Source organism: Mytilus trossulus, chromosome 3 (genome assembly GCF_036588685.1).
Source record: "Mytilus trossulus isolate FHL-02 chromosome 3, PNRI_Mtr1.1.1.hap1, whole genome shotgun sequence".
Taxonomy (NCBI): Eukaryota; Metazoa; Mollusca; class Bivalvia; order Mytilida; family Mytilidae; genus Mytilus; species Mytilus trossulus.
In genome coordinates, this window is record NC_086375.1 from 50,877,301 (window position 1) to 50,893,098 (window position 15,798).

The following is a 15,798-nucleotide window of genomic DNA, read 5'->3' on the forward strand; positions in this document are numbered from 1 at the left end:
TTTCTATACACTTTTACTAAAGTAAGAGTGCGAAAACTAAAAGTATACGGACGACGACGACGACGACGACGCCAACGTGATAGCAATATACGACGAAAATTTTTTCAAAATTTGCGGTCGTATAAAAATACTACTTGTTGTTATACTTACGGCAGGTTCTGGCATGTTAGATAATTGTTGTTGTAGTATTTTTCTTTCTTCCTCCAGTTCCTGGATCTGTCCTGTATCTGGAGCAGCAGGACATGGAGTACTGTTACTGTGTATATCTCCATTCATACCTGCATATAAAGTTTTAGGATATAAGGTACAGTTTAACTATGTATCAAATATGTTTACTGCTTAATGTCAGTGGATTTTATATCTCCATTCATACCTGCATATAAAGTTTTAGGATATAAGGTACAGTTTAACTATGTATCAAATATGTATACTACTTAATGCCAGTGGATTGATTGATTGTTTGTGTTTTAACACCACTTGTAAGTGCCACTTTGGGGTACTTGGTGGTAACCAGTTTTTTTTATTTGTGGAGGAACACAAATTGACGGAGAAAACCACTACCTTCAAATGGAAAACTGACAGTCCTAGTCAATTGAGATTGGAGTTGAGTGCACCCGCACAAATGGTTTGGAACTCACAATCTCACTGTTGACAGGCATGTGATTACATTAGTGGAAGTACTTAGACCACTTGGCCACTGAGGTCCCTCATGCCAGTGGAGAAGTATCATCTAAAACATAATGCAGTGTTACAGTCTGTTTTAGTTTTGTTGTTGTTGGGTTACTGTCTATTTCATATTCCTCTCACTTGCCATGTACTGTTATCAAGATGAAATTACAATAAATTTAAGTTTGTAACAGACAATTTAACATGTGGTGAGGTTAAAATTATAAGTGTTTTGATTGTTTTAAAACCCTCTGTCTGGAATGATATAAAATCATTTTGTACAATAAACTCTGCACTGGTTCCATGTGTGTATATGTACCTTTAGAAACCAGGTTAATTGATCAGGTAAGAAAGGAGCACCAAGAAAGATATAATCTGTACCTATTAACTATACCAACAGTATGTTAAATATTTAATCTAAACTGATTATCTAGTGTACATTGAACAAAATTGTGCATTGTTCTATAATTTTTCAAAGCTCATTTCTTTCTCTGTTTTAAAATAAAAGTAAAGATGAAGCATATCAAATTTAATGATTTTACTTTTCATAAGCTCTGATGTCTGCTCATGAGAAAGTAACTTCATGAAATTTCTGACTCAAATAGCTTATTAGATTACCAATATAAGGCAAAACCCATATTGAGAATCTAGCATGCAGCAACCCTTTCAATTTGATGTCAGGGAAAAATGTATAAAAATAAAAGTGATTCACTTTTAGCATTGCAAGCACAAGACAAAACTTTTGCAGTGTATCAATCAAGACAAAAATTTTGTTCTCATTACTGATGCATTTTTGTATGCTTTCTTGTGAAAGTAAACAACTTGGACATATTTCTAACATTGCATTGGAAAAGAAGACTGAAATGTAATAATATGTCTGGGTGAAAGATTTATATCTTGTTTTCAACATATCAATTGAGAAATTTAAAATGGGTCAAATAGCTCTTATGAAAGACATTTTATCAAGTCTACAGTTAGATAAAGACATAAAACACATAAAAGACAAACTTTAATTTCCTAATTCAAAAAAATCAGAAATTCTTGTAATGAAATAAAAATGAAAGAAAGTTTCACTCCTACACAGTACTTGTCATGTGTGGTAAAAATCTGCTGATTAAGGCAATATTTTTATTTCTTCTCCATTAAAAACTTGCAATTCAGCAATAACTAGAATCTAAAATCTAGACTAAAGATACTGTGTTACATTTTCTTTTATGAAAATTACATAAACCTATAAAATTAATGAATATGTCAGGAACTCATACACATGCATGTTTCCTAAATTAGTTTTCACCGTGTAGATCATGTAAATTATCCATCATGTTACACAAACTTCCTTTTCGATGCCTTACAACGTTATGATAGGTTAACAATTCAGTACAGTCTACACTGCTTAAATTTTCCCATCAGATATGCTGATTCATCAATTTTAAGCAAGCAGACAGTGTGATCCATTATTAATACACCTTTCTACTTTACACATTCTCTAATCATCCAATGCCAGTGTTTAAGCAGAACTCTAGTTAATCAATAGAAAAGATAGAGTTGGTAATATTGTATCCCCCTTTTCCTGTCTGCTTTTTGAAGGAAGACTTCTTTTAGGGCATCACTTAGTATACTTTACAATTTCCCATTTTTATTAGGTATATTTTGAAAACTGTAGACAGTTTTTTAAATTGGTGAAATTTCACTTTCTTTTCAATAAAAAACACTAGCCAGCAAAATAAACTGAAAGAATTGGAACCAGATGCTCCGCAGGGCGTAGCTTTATACGACCGCAGAGGTTGAACCCTGAACGGTTGGGGCAAGTATGGACACAACATTCAAGCTGGATTCCGCTCTAAATTTGGATTGTGATTAAATAGTTGACACAGCATAGGTTTCTGACACAGAATGAATGTATTCAAATGAACTTAAATTTTTTGTTTTCTCTTAGAGCAATTCACTATGCTGTTGAATATTAATCCTCTCAAAAAAATGTTTGAAGAAATTTTCTTTTTATTTATGAAATTTCAAATGAGAAAAATTTAACCCAATTTTTTATTCACATCCCCCTTTCCCTTATTCCAAAACTAATTTCAATTAAAATATTCTAATGGAGTTTGCAACAATTACTACTCATTTAAATACATGATGTAAAAAAACTGCTTGTTATCACTGAATGGTAAAGATTATTTAAATTTATCAGTTGGTAGTAAAAAGTGAATATACATTGTATATTGTATATAACAAAGATTTAAGTTGATTCTGGACAAAGAAAGATAACTCCAATTAAAAAAAAATCTTGCAGATATTTCTTGCTTACTATACTGGACAAAGAAAGATAACTCTTAATTAAAAAAAAAATTGCTATTTCACAATATTGTGAAATTAGATATTTCTTGCCATTGCACAATACTGTGCAATTGAAAAGACTTGCTATTGCACAATACTTAATATAATAATTTTAGATCCTGATTTGGACCAACTTGAAAACTGGGCCCATAATCAAAAATCTAAGTACATTCAGCATATCAAAGAGGCCCAAGAATTTAATTTTTGTTAAAATCAAACTTAGTTTAATTTTGGACCCTTTGCACTTTAATTTAGACCAATTTTAAAACTGGATCAAAAATTAAGAATCTACATACACAGTTAGATTTGGCATATCAAAGAACCCCAATTATTCAATTTTTGATGAAATCAAACAATGTTTAATTTTGGACCCCGATTTGGGCCAACTTGAAAACTGGGCCAATAATCAAAAATCTAAGTACATTTTTAGATTCAGCATATCAAAGGACCCCAAGGTTTCAATTTTTGTTAAAATCAAACTAAGTTTAATTTTGGACCCTTTGGACCTTAATGTAGACCAATTTTAAAAAGGGACCAAAAATTAAGAATCTACATACACAGTTAGATTCGGCATATTAAAGAACCCCAATTATTCAATTTTGATGAAATCAAACAAAGTTTAATTTTGGACCCTTTGGGCCCCTTTTTCCTAAACTGTTGGGACCAAAACTTCCAAAATCAATTCCTTATATAGTCATAAACCTTGTGTTTAAATTTCATAGATTTCTATTCACTTATACTAACGCTATGGTGCGAAAACCAAGAAAAATGCTTATTTGGGTCCCTTTTTGGCCCCTAATTCCTAAACTGTTGGGACCGAAACTCCCAAAATCAATACCAACCTTCCTTTTGTGGACATAAACATTGTGTTTAAATTTCATTGATTTCTATTTACTTTAACTAAAGTTATTGTGCGAAAACCAAGAATAATGCTTATTTGGGCCCTTTTTTGGCCCCTAATTCCTAAACTGTTGAAAATAAAACTCCCAAAATCAATCCCAACCTTTATTTTGTGGTTATAAACCTTGTGTCAAAATTTCATAGATTTCTATTAACTTAAACTAAAGTTATAGTGCGAAAACCAAGAAAATGCTTATTTGGGCCCTTTTTGGCCCCTAATTCCTAAAAAGTTGGGACCAAAACTCCCAAAATCAATACCAGCCTTCCTTTTATGGTCATAAACTTTGTGTTAAAATTTCATAGATTTCTATTCACTTTTACTAAAGTTAGAGTGCGAAAACTAAAAGTATTCGGACGACGACGACGACGACGACGACGTGATAGCAATATACGACGAATTTTTTTTCAAAATTTGCGGTCGTATAAAAACTACAAATAGTTTCAATTATCAAAACATCCATGAATACTACCAGAGTGTAAAGCATAGTCCATTGTAGGAAGAGACTGGTCTTTTAAAGATTGTTTCTTATTTGGACCTACTACAACATCATTCTTCTATTTAAAGTCCTTAAATTCAAAAAATTTGGTGGGAAATTTAATATGTTATGTTGTTATAACTTATACATAGTTTATAATAAATATATGAATGGATAGAAGACCATAAATTAATACAATGTATCATTTTTTATTTGTCAATTGACAACTGTTTTACACTTGGCAGTACAAATCCTTTCCAATAAAATAAATATCTTCCCTCTTTTAACAAAACTTTCATTTTGTGAGATTTATCTTCAATCTATTGGCAGGCAACTAATTTCCTATGAAAGTGACAGTTTCTAACTATAAATCCTATAGAGAAAGACTATGCAACAGGATGTCTGCTAGATTTACCAACACAGTCTATAATTGATTAAATCTCTTTCCATAAAAGGATAGTAAAAGACGCCAATTTAATGTGTCTGTAATTGAGGGACAATAATCTTTTTCTACAACTCCAAGTTGATCCAGTGAGACAAAAAAAAATCAGACCCTATTTTCCAGTATGTTAAATTCTGTAGGAGTAAAGTCACACAAAAATGTGTTAAAATCCCACAATTATAACCTGCAGCATAAACTTGAGACTTAACTAACGATTTCACAAGCAAATGTGTGGGAAATTGTTCTCTCATGAAAATTTTTACAGAATTACAAATTAGACTGAACTATATGTTGAATTTAATAGTACATTATTAAATATTAATACCTTTTAAAGCATTTTTGTTGAGCTAGAAAGTACAAGTTCAAAACTGAAATATTTATGGAAATCTTATTTTCTTTCTCAATAGTGACCTTGAACTTTCATTCTTATGCAGATGGCAATCTATATTTGTCTGATTTCTGATAGTGAATAAACCAAAAATGATAAACATTAACAAGACAGGTATCCAACAACAATTAAAGTCTAAGGGTCATATTTATTGTGGTCTTCAATAATAGACAAATAGCTATAAATACAGCTGTAAAACACCTCCTACAGTCAGCTATGCTTTTCATACAAGACTTACAGCTCCCCCCCTTTTTTGGGGGGGATAGAAATATGGTCACTTGCATTGGTCTTCCTCCAATCAGCAGTAAAAAGCTTCAGTTAAACACTTGCCAAAGTGAGGTCTCCGTTTGGCTGTGCAGGATGTATAAAGTTTACAGCTAAGTCTGGTCAGAAAGCTTCACTTTTGGCACTTTAAGAACTTTTGCAACAACTCTTTGAGGGGTCCATAGGTAAATAAGTCACTTTTTATTAACATGAACAAAACCAGTGACAGTCAACCACAAACTAACTATTATGTAATTCAAAACAAATTATATTCTATTTATTTTTCAATGGCCAATTATGTAATAACCCTCATTATATTTCAATTATCTTTGTGTCACTTTTGCCATTTCAAATTGACTTAACATTCTTTCAGCATATAATTATTCCCATTGGGACGAGAAGCCAACTTAGTGCATGAGTACTTAACCATTTATTCATCAAAACTATGAATCATACTTGTGCATGAAAACCTCAAAAGCAAGATATTAACTTAAAGTTAACAATTCAAAGAACAACATGATAAATCTGTAAATTCATTCCATGCAGAGCTGGACAAAAGCCAGAGAGAACAAGAGAGAAACGCAGGTAACCCTGAGAGGTAGCCATGTTTATTTAAGTGTCCAGTATCAAGGTCATCTTTAATAGGTAAAACCCATCAGACACAAATAATCAAAATCATTAGTGGTTGGAAGAGTTCCAGACCCGCCCTAAATACAAATACAGATAAATGTAGCTGAGAATACTTCAAGGGATCATATACAATACTTTCCCTTCTTTTATTTTGTTTGTCACCTATTTGGCAGATTTAACAATTGTAAATGAATTACATGTCAAAGGCTGTGAAAAAGTCATTTCTTAAGGCCTTTAAAATTAATCAATTTTACAACTTTATACTTCAACAGACATAAGTTAAAGTTGCCTTAAAATACTCATGACAATTTGTATGTACATGTTCCACTTTACTGAACTGGGGTACAATCCTGTTAATATATGTACATGTTATTATAGACCAATGCATAATTGCCAATGAAAAATGATGTCTGCAAATTTATCAAAAATTGTGTCTGTAAAATTTATCAAAATGATCATAGTCATAGAAAAGCCCTTTAGGAACCTTCATGAATTAAAAATTAATAAAATAAAAGAATAATGTGTCCATGGGATACAAATTCCTAGCTTGTAAATTACATTTAACAAATTCATCATTTTTTTTACAATGGGACATAACTCAAAAACAGTAACAATGACTCCATCCAAATTTTTGATTGGTGGTAATTAGCTTTGCATACAAATTTCATAACATTTGGTTGAGGCAAAATTAAGTTAAAATGTGCAAACAGCAAGTTCAGAAATTGAATTTTAATCTTGATTTGGTTGTACAAAACCAATTGTGTGTAAGTTTCATAACATTTGTAAAACTTAGTAAAGAACAAATTCCAGGACTTATCTACTGACAGATGGACAGGCAAATATGCACCCATTATCGAGCAGTGAAGGCAAACAATTCCACAGGGTTCTGCTGAGACCTGTGTTGCCCATGCAGGACAAAAATAACTTGTACTGTGTGGTGCTTTAAATAACTTACAAATATTAAATTTTAACAACGAAAGTTGTTTTTCAAATGGATTAATAATAAGTTACATTCAATGATTAAAAGCTTTTACAGAAATAATAAATGTGATGTAATATTCTCTCCTCCTAGGGAATAAAACTTGAATAGTGTTACAATCGTGCAGTCTGTCTATAAATATTGACTCAAACATTTTAATGCTGGGACATATGTTTGGTCTTTTTTTTTGCAATGAATTGCTGAATAATTCATTACCATGATTGAAAATTAGAATTTCATGCTTTTAGTGATCAACCATAAAAACAGATATGATAGTGTATTAACATGTATCATATTAAAATTCCATGTTAAAACCATGTAGTAATAAAATTGAGATGTGGTTACACTGACAGCTAATATGTAATAATTAAGTTTGTCTTTGTGCAGCAGGTGGTGATTTAACATGCAAAACACAACATGCTTGTGTGTTCTCTAATTAAATAGAACTGTATAACATCCCTTTGATTAGATAATGGTGACTAAAGAAAAACGTCAAACATTCTTGAATTAAGACTTAGAAAGTATATGAAAACCAGTGTAAACTCCTTAAATAACCATAATTTTTAAATGGAATTCTAGATCTTTGGGGATAGACATGCCTTTATTCGCCTTTAAAGTATGTCAGTCTCACAACTAAGAAAGTAAGAATAAACCCTTGAATAGGATTTTTACCCACCAAGTATGTTATAGCCAATATTTGAATGTACCTTTTTGTTTATTGACTCGACTACGAGGTGGAGGTCTGTTTTGATTTTGATAATGTCCCTCTTCCAACCTCTGTAGGTATTTCCTCTGTATCTTCTCCCTCTGTCTACTTGCTCGGCCCTCCATTGAATTTGGCCTTGTTGGTCCTGTAAACAGAAAATTTTTCATCCATGTTATTTCATTATTTTGTAAATGAATTTTTCAAGTGCTATGTTAAAGTTTTAAACCGTATTTGACTATTGTTCTAGGGGGATGTGCTAAATTATAGTTTTGAATTAACATCATTGTATTCCAGTATTCCTTACCCTCTTGGAGTTGTGGTCAACCAAAGAATCAAATGTATTTTTAATTTGCATAATGATAAATAAGTCTTAAATTTAATCAACAGAGAATTTAGCAAGGACTGTATAGTTTGTTTCTGAGCCATTCAATGCTAGAAAATATTTTGAATAAATTTTTACTGTTGTAAATCAAGTTAATTCAATCCAATGTGCATCAACCAGAACTCCCAATTAAGTTTGTTTTTTTGTGATGGTACTTTCTGGAAAGACATGTTTAAACCGAAAGTAGATTTGAGATAATATGTCTAGTTGACAAGACAATTCTTAAGTCCATGTATCCATCATGTAAGTCAATTAACAAGTGATTTATTTGGACAATACAGATTTATGTATCAAAATAAGTATAAAATTAAGTCTCAGTCTTAGGAATTTCAGCCCAAGTGGATTAATATTATTTTATCTTGTAAGGGAGCTATCATTTAAGAATAGTTTGCAATACTTCAGTGCATATTTTTTTCAGAAGAAGAATTTCAAATGGATTATTTGTCACATTCTACTTAAATTAGTCATCCTTTATTCAAACAAAAACGCAATAAAATTCAGCAAAGAGTGATGTAATGAAGGTATAAAAACACTTAGTTAACCAAATAGATAGAGGGCCAATTAATCGATCAAAACAATTCTGTTATTAAATCAAAATCTGTATCACAACCTTTTCTTGAGATTCTTTCAGAATATTCAATAAACATAAGAAACCTTTCAAGTTCAAAAGACAATCACAGATTTAAACCAAAACCAACTTAACTTAGAGTACATGATCATTTTACAGGTAAAAGACATGTCTGTGGATCAAAGACAAACCTTAAAGAGATCAAAGCTAAACAGCAGGTAAATTAAAGTCATGTTAGGATTGACACACCCTATTCTAAAGCTCACAGCACATTAAAGTCAGTCTCTGAAATCTTATACCTATACTTATCTATTTGAGAATGTTGGTTTCACCATCTGATCAGCTGATTGATGATCTGTCTATAAACCAGATTTATCTACAGGTGTGTTAGATCAATCTAAAGGATATTTACATTTTCCATGATGTTAAATTACTTTTAAAATAAGAAGGTAAAAAAAAGTATCCATATGCCAATGTCTAATACTGAAACAGCTGTACTGAATACAAAGGCAATTTTACTAACAGTAACATTTGTTACATCCTCTATTGTTTATAAAAGCAAGACAGCTTTTATGTCAATGTATCTACCATAATTCAACCAGAAAAGTCCAAACAAGAGATCCTTTCGGTAGAATGAAAGGCATGGGTAAAATCATATGTTTGGCTACAAAAAGGACCTTGCAAAGAAACTAGTAAACATAGAACATCAAGAAACCAAATTGATCTACTTTAGGGAGAAAATAAATATTTTTTTCAGTTAGTAGCCATAGTGCCAAATCTAGCTAATGGGACAAAGATTTTGTTGTCAATGGTATTTTTGTGCTTATTAACAAAGTCTTGTTTATTTTACAAGCATTTGTCGCATAAACCAACAAGATATATTTCAACATCTTTAACTTTTCCAATAAGTTATAAATTTTCCTAAAGTTTAAACTTGTAAAATGAAGATCATGACCATTGCTTTGATTATGTCAACATTTTGTTTTCTGAAACAAACTTTTGTTTGATGTGAAAAAGAAATGCATGTTGTTTTTATTATATTTGTATATCATTTATTATACTTTTTAATTATCTCTATTTTGTGGCTTTCAATATAATGTCCTCTGGTATATCATGCAGTATTACAATTAATAGACAGAACCACTAAAGTTTACCACTGGGACACCCTATATATATCTATAGTCTTTATCAACCAGGCTGAATATCCAGCTCATATCAGCACAATTTTGCTTTATAAATCCTTGAATGATCTAGATTTATACAATGATTTCAGAAATTTCATTATTTATATATTGGTGTGATTTAAAATGCAAGATTAACTATTGTGATTTCAGTATAAAATGGGGCAATTTTAAAATGCATGATTTTTTAATTTTTTTTTTGTGAAACTGCAAAATATTGCAAAACTTCCTACAATAACTAAAATTTTGTTTGTCACTTGTTATTGCAAACTGTGGGTCCATGATTGACATTTGAAAATATTGTACATGTATATGCTTTGATTATATTTAAATGAGTAAACCCAACATTATTTTTTCTATTTGGATTGTGACAGTTCTTTTTTTTTTTTTAAAGTCATCTGACTTTGGGCACACCTCTGTGCCAAAGTGGTACCAAAAGAATCATTTCTTGTAAGCTTGGTAGTGCCAAAAGGCAGGTTTATGTATGGAAGGTTTAAGTACTTGTACCCAACTTTAATAACAAAAGTCTGTCTTAATGTGATCAATGTAGTGGGGCTTCGAATGAACTGTCAAACATTAAAACAATAAATCCTGATAATGGGTAACGAACTACTTCAGGCAGAACTAAACATATGTTAACAGACTGGATCTCATCCAAACATCATACACCTCTCCAAAAAATTGTTTTACTGGGTCACAATGGTTTAATGATGCTGACATACTAACATGTATGAAATTTGCAAGCTGTACTTACAAATAAACAGTAGGAAAACTAGTGCTGACAGAAAATTAGTTATTCCACAATGATCAATAATACCAAATTTTAGACACCAATTCTTTTCTCTTTTTTAGAGAACACAGCATACAGAAAATATTTCATTTTCATTTAACAAAAATAAATGAATAAATATACAAATTTAACAAATTTTGTGTTATCAAATTAAATCAATTACAAATCTACAGGAAATCATAAGCTCCTGTACATGTGTAAAGTTTTATAAAAAAAATAATCCACACAAATTACGAACCAGAAAAGAAATTATATCACTGTCATTTTGATGAAGCCAGAAGGTTTTTCATTATCATGGCCTACTTAGTAAACAAAAATTTACTCTTCTACCATTTATGCCTCAGAAGTAAAGTAACTGACTTAAATTTTAGTGAGTATCCCTGTTCATAATTTTTTAATAGAGTAGCAAAAATGCTGAAGCCTCTAACTTCAGCCTGCCTTATCAGTGCTCTTAGCTGGAGTTCAAAGGATTTTGAACTGAAGTGATGTTTTCCCTAAAAAATTGGCTTTATAAAACCAATCAAGAACCTTTCAAGATAGCAGTAGAAACTTGCCACCATATGCTGCTAAAGTGAAAGTCAATAAATATTCAGCAGCACTTTAATCAACATAAAGCCAGCTTTGTCAGTTAATCAATTTTTAAGCATTCATAAAATGTGTCTACCTGTCACCTTTATTGCAAAGGTCACCAGACTGTTTAAGAGTTAAAACTGCTGATGTGTCAAACTGAAAGTTGTTGTGTATTCCCTCCAGATACAGGAAGTTACATCACAGAAGTAGACCTTCTCTACCTCCACTAAGAAGATCTCCAAACACCTGTGACACAAAGTTCATTTCGTACAGGTAGAAAAGATATACAGGGATCCCAGTTGACAAAAGAATTAAATTTAACTACCTGACCACAATCGTGACTGCTACAGACTAACAAAAAGGTCAAAAATTAGGTTGACAATATCATGTGCTCAAGATATAAACTATGCAGGAATGTGTAAAATGAATTTTTAAGAAACTTGTTAATTCATTCATGCATACCTTAATTTATTATTACAAAAAGTTTAATATTTACACTTTTCAATATATTTCAACCAATTGACTATGTAATTTATAAAGATGAATACATGGCACTAGGGGGCAAATATCTTGAAAATAAATAACAATGTACTTCTGTCAAGTATATGCAAATTATAACAAAAAAAACTTTTTATGTATTAAATTAGGAGTCAGTTTCAGAAAAAAAAAATATGACTAAGATTGATCATAAGTCATGAACAATTCAGTATACTTAGGATTAATCTTAGTCGTAAGTTTTTAAGTGAAATTGAATCCAGATTAGATCTAACTGAATCAAAAAGCGGTGAATATAAATGGGCACCATCTAATCATGTATATCTCAAATATTCTTCTAATCCAGTATAAACAGCCATTATGTGCTTTCCAGGTGCGGGAATTTCTCATTACATTGAAGACCTGTTGGTGACCTTCTGCTGTTGTTTGAACAATGTAATGTAAATCCAGAAATCATTGCAATCTTTTTAATCTACAGAAAAATTTGCAACAGTTTTAAGTACTAATTAGGCAATAATAATAACTCACATTCATAATTTCAGTGGTCATTTTCATCCATAAACTTTTTGCAATTATTATTACATTAATTAGATTTGCATTTTTGTAAGAGAGCTAGGATTTAAATTAAATGAATGCATATTTATTTCTGTATCTACATGCAGTGTTCTATGGTACCTTGTTGCAATCACATAAGAACTAATTACCTTGAGGGTGAACTGGTCCACTGGGATGACTGTTACAACTGTTCTGTGGTGGTGGTGGTGGTGTCCCATGGGTAGGGCCACTAGGATGTATGTGTGATGGATGTTGGGTGGGATGATGATGAGGAGGGTATGGAGGTGTTGGGTAGTGTGGTCCGTACGGATAATACTGAGGTGCTGTGTTGTTTGGTCCTCCCTGAAAAATATAACAAAACAAATTAGTCTAAAATATAAATGATTCAAATCATATTAAACAAAATTCAAACATTTGGTACATGTATATAAAAGAAAGACCAGAGATTCACCCTAAGTATCTTGTTTAGACAATACACCGTATCGTTAATCCCGGCTGACCCGGCCGCTTGAACTTTTGACGCATACAACAATCATTTTCCCATTGTGGCGTCAGATATTTTGTTTTATGACGTCAAAATTTTACAGGAACCTGTGTGATATCTAGTAATGGCGGAAAAATAGCGATAAGGTGTATTGTCTCAACATACACAAAAAACAAGCTAACAAAAAACTGAAAACTCAGATCTTTCTATATAATCTGTATAATGTTGCATGACTGGATTGCCTGGCTCGTGTCTAAAACAACATTTTTTTTGTCTTATCAATACAATGTACTACCACATCTAAACCCTCAAACTTGCATTTTACTTTTTAAATAAACATGTTAAATTATTGTTGCAGGATATAAATTGCATCCATTGAGCATGCATGGGGCAGTTCAAGCTCCACTATATCAGAGTTTTTCTAAGGTTCTGTTATTGCTTATGAAAGGAACAATTTTTCTTTACTTGACTATACTTGCATTTACTTTTCCTCATCATGTTAATTTCACATACAACACCGACATTACAAATATACAAGTGCAATTACTGTTTACATGTATGTAAGTACATAATTTGATAATTCATCATTAAACTAAAACATGCAAACTTCATAACTGTATATAAATATCTATTTAAAGCACGTTTGATACAGACAGCAGTTAAATATTCATATACAACAAAGCCACATATATATATAGGGGCTACATATACATCAAGACTTAGGGCTACAAAACTGATTTTTTTTCTCATCAAAGAGGGTGATAATTGCAGGCCAATAATCAGTCAACTTTGACTTTGACCATTTTCATTAAGTTTTACATATGATATAAGTACATATGTACTTAGATTTTAAAGAACTCAATTATCACAGTTTGCTTCTTTAATTTTACCATACAAACATTCTAGTAATTACACATAATAGGTACACATAATGAGTACATATGTACTTGAATAACTTGGGCTGTCTCCAAAACTTCAGTGTACAACCGTATGCCCTACACTGGCCACAGTGTTAAGAGATGGCAGTTTTTGCCTAAACAATTTGTCCATGGATTTATGAGTTTTGAACAGCGGTATACTACTGTTGCCTTTATAATGTTAAAGTGTAGAATATGAAGGTGTTGACCAGTATGTATAAGACACAATGCAATGACTAGTAGGACAATTAAAAAAAAACAATTAAATATTCAGATTTTCCTGTTAAGATATTTTTTTACTAGAAATCTATAGTGCAGCATTTTACTTTTATTGACGTTTTTATATGAAAATAAGAATGTGTCCAAAGTACACGGATGCCCCACTGGCACTATCATTTTCCATGTTCCATGGACCGTGAAATTGGGTCAAAAGTCTAATTTGGCTTTAAAATTAGAAAGAGCTTCATCAAAAACTACCTAGACCAAAAACTTTAACCTGCGGACGAACGAACGGATGGACGGACGAATGAACGGAGCCACAGACCAGAAAACATAATGCCCCTCTACTATCGTAAGTGGGGCATAAAAAAAGAGAACTTGCTGTCTCATAACAGGTAGAAGATACAATCTATACTACAACTGGTAAATGTCTACAGTCATTTGTGAATACTCATCTGATAACAATCTCCACAGTGTATATAGATTGACAAAAACAATTATTTGCCCCATAAGCTTATAAAGTAGCAGGTAATGTACATTTGAGTGCACAAATTTTAGGACATCTTAGCGAAAATAAAAAGAAAGCATAGGATAAAGTATCCACCCTGCATACCAATTTTGCAATTTAAAAGAAATGTCTGGTCACAGTTTTAAGAAAAAGTTTGTTTTTTTTTAAGGCTAGGAAAATTAACATATCTTTCTTTTCAGTTGATTAAGCTTTTGGGAGAGTTTATGTGGCATCTAGTCATTGTATCAATTTAGGTTGCAAGTTAAGAACAGAACAAAATTAAGTTTAGTTTATATAGATATAAGAAGATGCGGTATGAGTGCCTATAAGACAACTCTCTGTCCAACTAACAATTTTTAAAAGGAAACCATGGTCCAGATATGAATATCAATAAATGAGGCTGAGGAACATATTCACGGTAAATACAACCAAATGACATTGTGGGGTATTAAAACATACAGTTTTCAACTATAGACATTCAGCTCTTGTACTATAAATTATCTAATGACATAATCATTAATACCCCAAAATACCTTAAGCAGTTAAGTTATCTAAGACAAGACTTAAATAATAATTTTTATCAATAAGTCTACTGAGATAAAACAAAAAGATTTTAAAGACTTAGATAAGACAGAAAAGAAAAATTGACTATCTGAAAACTAAAATCATGTTTATCATATAGTTCTTTGATCTAACAAATAAACAATGTCCTATTTACAGGCTTATCTCAAGTTAGGATTCATTTTTAGATCATTCTAACAAAAGAATAGATTAAATTTGTATTTTTAATTTATTGTTTACTAAATAAAGAATGTAAACTTGAGTTTAAGGACATGACAAACATCTATTTTTGAAGATGCATGTTGACAATTTACAATTCATTGTTACATTTAAGGAGAGTTATTGAACTTACCACAAATTCAAGTCATTATTTTCTTACTTTGTGCATTTTATTATTATGCTTTGAAAAACAGTTTCTGTCTTCAATGCAGCTTTGTATGGCTCTGTTCTAGGGTCTGGTTATAGTGATTTGAACATATATTTGTACAAATAGTAAAATTAACAGAATGAGGGGTTTAAAACATGTATATGAATGATTTGACACTAGTAATTTTGGGGCCCTTAATAGCTTGTTGTTCGGTGTGAGCTCCGTGTTGAAGGCCGTACATTGACCTATATTAATGGTTTACCTTTTTTTTAAATTGTTATTTGGATGGAGAGTTGTCTCATTGGCACTCACAACAAATCTTTCTATATCTATATTAAAACCTCACGACCTTTTTTTCATTCAGTGGATGTCATTTGTTTCTTTTTGCCACATTTGTTTTTGTTTAATAAAAGATT

The 15,798-nt window shown here is 31.3% G+C and overlaps 1 protein-coding gene across 8 annotated transcripts in view; it reads right to left on the minus strand.

Moving 5' to 3' along the window:
* LOC134711759 (fibronectin type-III domain-containing protein 3a-like) overlaps positions 1-15,798 on the minus strand; it is a 110,571-nt gene that overhangs the window by 25,532 nt on the left and 69,241 nt on the right. For all 8 annotated transcript variants that reach the window (XM_063572616.1, XM_063572615.1, XM_063572617.1 and 5 more), the window contains 3 exons: positions 12,476-12,668; positions 7,787-7,930; positions 151-278 (listed from right to left, as the gene is read on the minus strand). In XM_063572616.1, the coding sequence (XP_063428686.1) occupies positions 151-278; positions 7,787-7,930; positions 12,476-12,668 (465 nt within the window). The remainder of the gene's footprint in view (positions 1-150; positions 279-7,786; positions 7,931-12,475; positions 12,669-15,798) is intronic.